Source organism: Zeus faber, assembly GCF_960531495.2.
Source record: "Zeus faber genome assembly, chromosome: 17".
Classification (NCBI taxonomy): Eukaryota; Metazoa; Chordata; class Actinopteri; order Zeiformes; family Zeidae; genus Zeus; species Zeus faber.
The window spans coordinates 28,927,683-28,932,682 of NC_137204.1; the positions used below are offsets into that span (position 1 = coordinate 28,927,683).

At 45.7% G+C, this 5,000-nt stretch overlaps 1 protein-coding gene across 1 annotated transcript in view; it reads left to right on the plus strand.

Annotated features, from left to right (window-relative positions):
* The window catches only part of palm2akap2 (PALM2 and AKAP2 fusion), a gene marked incomplete at its 3' end in the record, with an annotated part of 105,378 nt that overhangs the window by 36,219 nt on the left and 64,159 nt on the right, over nt 1–5,000 (plus strand). Inside the window, exon 4 of the mRNA XM_080017724.1 lies at nt 4,412–4,526. Within this exon, the coding sequence (XP_079873850.1) occupies nt 4,412–4,526 (115 nt within the window). The remainder of the gene's footprint in view (nt 1–4,411; nt 4,527–5,000) is intronic.

Sequence of the window (5,000 nt, forward strand, 5' to 3'; positions counted from 1 at the left end):
TGTTGTTTTAGTCATTTTGGTCGTTGTTGTTGTTGCTGTTGCTGTTGCTGTTGTTGTTGCTGTTGTTGTTGTTGCCGTTGTTGTTGCTTTGGCGTCACTCCGTAGGGTTGTATTTGTGTACAACGTTCTTCAATCTACATCCTTCTATTTGCTCCCTTTTGGTAATTTGTTTTTTTTACTTTCCTGCATTCCGTTGCTTGTCTTGCTTCACCCACATAAAAGACTTGGACGCAGCTTCTTTAATCCCTACGTCATACCACAGTTTTGACGTTGGTTTTACAAAAACAGATTCAAAGTCTTTTGGCTGCATTCATGTCAACCAAAGCAAATTCATTCAGTCTCGCTACAAAACGGTAGGAAAGTGAAGGTTGTTTCTGAGACACTTGTTGGGTCTATGGCTGAAGCTCGGTCAGACCGATCTAATTTGGTTCCTGATTACATTTCTCTTATTTAAAAATAAGCCAAGAAAATATTTTCGAGGTTACGGGTTTTGTTCAGAATGAACAGTGGGTTCAGTGTTGGAAACACTGAAACTCTATTTCAGGACTGAAACCAGGACAAAGACGCTTTTGACCAGAGACCCTCCATAACATTTAGACCGGGGGTTCCGAACCACAGGCCCGCGGGTGAACTTCTGGGCCACAAGACAATTTAATGTGGCCAAAGGACTACTAGTGTTTGACATTATTACTAGGGGTCCAGCCTGGAGGGTGGGAACCCAGCGCACCGGGGGGACTTGTTACAACGACAACACCCCGTTCACAGCCAAACTCTGGCGGCTTTGTTTGGAAAGGGAGGAGGCAGGGAAGAGTTGAAAGCGGTAAAATGCACGTTTGGCAAGGCGGCTACATACATTTGTATCAGTCCTTAGATATTCAGCCAAATCCCCAATGAACTGTCGTCGACAATAAACGTTATATTTCATAGTCAAAGACTCGTTGCGTTATGACATACGGGTGTATTCCATTACGGCAATTTGTTTGAAAAAGCCATGTTGAATTGTAGATAGTTACAGTATAACATTAACCTAAAATAATTCTTTAGTATTGTGAGCGGGGCTTGTACATCGTTTCGTCACACGTGCCACACCGACTCACCAGGACCCCCTGCACTGCTGCCTGCAGGGGCCCCGCCCAGGAGGACCGGGGGCCCTGTTGTTTTTGTCCATGAAAAGCTGTCGTCAGTGGTGTGTGGATGCTATGGATCCACCGCACTCACACCCAAGATTACAACAAATTAAAATGTGGACCGGGGTCCATTATTGTGGGATAATTTTGTGAAAAAACTGTATTTTATTTATCATCGCCGCGGCGCTCGCACATGCGCAAACGACGGCTCGCACGGGTCACATGATCGCACTGCCGTCATGCGATTGGTCAACGACCGCAGTCCTCACCAAGATGGCGCCATGTCGAGCGTGCATGCGCGAGGTGGCGGAGCACACACATTAAGTGATAGCGCTGCAGTCGAGTGACACACAGATACAATCGCGACTGGACTTTAACTTACGGAATATAAGATACAAACTCTTAACCGTACGAGGTCACAAAGCGACAGGTGTTATTAAACAAGTTACAATTTTACCAGACGACCAGTTATTGAAACAAAGCGCAGCGTGTTAAACATCAGAAATATAAACACTTCTGAGGACGACTGACAAGCACCAGAGTAACTCTACAAAAGATAAACCCAATAACATCACTGTCAGAATTTGTAGACATTCCAGAGACATTAATGTACACAAACTTCCTGAATTATAATTACTCGTAACGATAACCATAAGCCATTACATAATACAAGGAATATGTATTTATTGTGTATGTGTTTTGAAATATTTTCATTCTTTTTTATGTTTTTGGTGTAGCCAATGCAGATGAAAAAATTATATTCCTCTAAATGGATCAATAATCATGATCAATAATCGTGATCACAATATTGAGTAAAATAATCGTGATTATCATCTCATCCATAATCATGCAGCCCCACTTCAGGATGAGAACCGCCGTTAGTTGCTGCGTAGGAAACTCCACCCACAGCCGCCAACACCGCCCAACCATAGAACTACACTGTAACCAGGCAGAACGATGAACTTCTCCAGTCACAAAACACACAGCAACAGGGAGCCAAAGCACACCCCTACATTGAACTTTAAAGAAGGGACGACTACCATGGACCCCACGTATTGCTGCCTGCAGCTGGATGCATTATTATGATTATGATTATTATTATGATTATTATTATTATGATTATTATTATTATTATTATTAGCATATAAAACGAAATAAAATACTGATATAATGTACGGTTATCATTTTTTTTGATTTTATGATCTATTTTCTTTTTATATTGAATTAATTATGTATCTTTTTAATTGTATTGAATGAATTGTATTGAGTTGACTTTATTTAGCTTCTAATTATGAGCTATTCCCTAATGCTCATGTAAAAATATTCATCTTTGAAGATTGAATGTTTCATATGATGTTCAACACACGTTACGACTGACATCTGACATCTTCAAAATGACAATGAGCTTTACTTTCCCCGTTACAATGAATATTACTCTGTCGATGCTCATTTTGTCAAAAGCCCGTGAAAGACTTTTATTGAGAAGATTTCAAGTGGAATCCATGAAAGCGTATCGGTGGATCGCTGGAGGAGCAGCAAGCGGAACGCCAAGACACTGGATGGCTGTTTCTACTAAAGTACCAAGTCAATAAAGCATCAGAAGTGGGTTTTTACATGTCCCAAAACAACCTCATGGATTACCACTTTAAATGCAGAGGGCCAAGACGACAGGGAGGCTCGCTGTCGGTTTGGGGCCGAACCCGGAGGCCGGCGCTGCCTCCCCACAGCGGAGGGAGAGCCTTGAGCTCCCCGAGGCGCCAGGCCTCCAGGCTCCAGCACTCGCTTCCGCAAATATACACAAGGTCACCGTGTTTGATGCGGGGATTTTGGGTGTTCATTGGCGCCGGTCATTTTGGAGCGTTGTCGTCAGCAATTTGTTTACTGTCAGTTTTTTATTATTTATCTTTTATTTTTAACTTTACGTCCGTTTGACCATGAGGTCCTTGCGTTGGGACGGTGGCTGCAGTACTGCGCTTGGCCTCCAGGTGCGTCTTCCCCACGCCCAGGGTCCCTGTCCGATGATGCAGGTTTGAGGAAACAATGTGCGGTTTTTAGTTATTTTCTGGTGTTTCGGGGCCTGAAATATCCGTAACGTTCTAATATTACAGCTGATATGAGGGTGAGATGTGTCCCTAAAAGAAACACCACAGCCCTGACGCCAACCTCGGGCTGTCTCCATGGAGACAGCCTTGGAATGTTCCGCCGGTCGCCTGCTTGTTCCTGGTGGAACTTTCAGAACACACACACACACACACACACACACACACACACACACACACACACACGCGTGCGTGTGCACATGGAATACACACCGCACTACATGAGTGTCGCACAGCTGCATCTGCACACACACACACACACACACACACACACACACACACGCACACACACACACACACGCACACACACACACGCACACACACACACACACACACACGCACACACACACACACACACACACACACACACACACACACACACGCACACACGCACACACACACACACACACACACACACACACACACACACACACACACGCACACACACACACGCACACACACACACGCACACACACACACACGCACACACACACACACACACACACACACACACACACACACACACACACACACACACACACAATGTGAAGTAGTGTGTGCTGTGAAAACAAGGAAGCAACATGAACCTCCCTCTACTGCTTCCTACGATTGTTGTTACATCCATTTATTACTGTTTGTGTTTGTGCATGTGTGTGTGTGTGTGTGTGTGTGTGTGTGTGTGTGTGTGCAGTGACATACCACATGACGTGTCCTGGACATGCAACATGATGTGTCCAAGACACATCATGTCATGTGTCCTGGACACACGTCATGTCATGTGTCCTGGACACACGTCATGTCATGTGTCCAGGACACGTCATGTCATGTGTCCAGGACACGCCACATGATGTTTCCTGGACACATGACATGATGTTTCCTGGACACATGACATGACGTGTCCTGGACACATGACATGACGTGTCCTGGACACGCCACATGACGTGTCCTGGACACGCCACATGACATGATGTGTGCTCGTACATGGTTGTGTTCTCTTTCGCATTAAGCCCCGGCACAGCAGCGCCATCCCCTGAATGAAACCAGTACAAATGGTGCATGTAACTAACTACTAGGATATTACTTGTACTATCGATACGAGCTGTCCTACCAACTCTTCTATCACGGATTCAAACGGAGGAGCCGTGATGTGAGGGGGGAGGCTGACCCTTCGCTGTTTGCTTCCAGGCTGGAGTCGGACATCGTGGCGCTGGAGAGCGAGGAGTCCCAGATCTCGGCCAAAGAGCAGGTTCTGAGAGAGCGTCTGCGGGAGACGGAGCGCTCCATCGAGGACCTGCAGAAGGTACGCCGCCGCCGGGGTCCGGGCGCTGGCAGCGACGTGGTGATTTTTTAAAAAAGAAGGGTTTGTTCTTGGGGGGCGGTGGGGTGACTTACGGCCTCATGGGGCCCAGGCGCGGCCGGCTGCAAACCCAGGAGGTGACAAACACTGGAATGAAGTCGGAGGTAATGTCCAGCCAAGCCGGTCACCACCACCACCACCACCACCACCACCCTTGACAGGATGACTACATGGCTCATTGGCACAAAATATTACTGTCTAGTTTTAGAACCAGTACTAGTATGACTATTTGTATAACTACTATGTCTAGATTTAGGACTAGTATGTCTAGTTGTACAACTAATATGTCTAGCTGTACAACTAGTATGTCTAGTTGTACAACTAGTATGTCTAGCTGTACAACTAGTATGTCTAGTTGTACAACTAGTATGTCTAGTTGTACAACTAATATGTCTAGCTGTACAACTAGTATGTCTA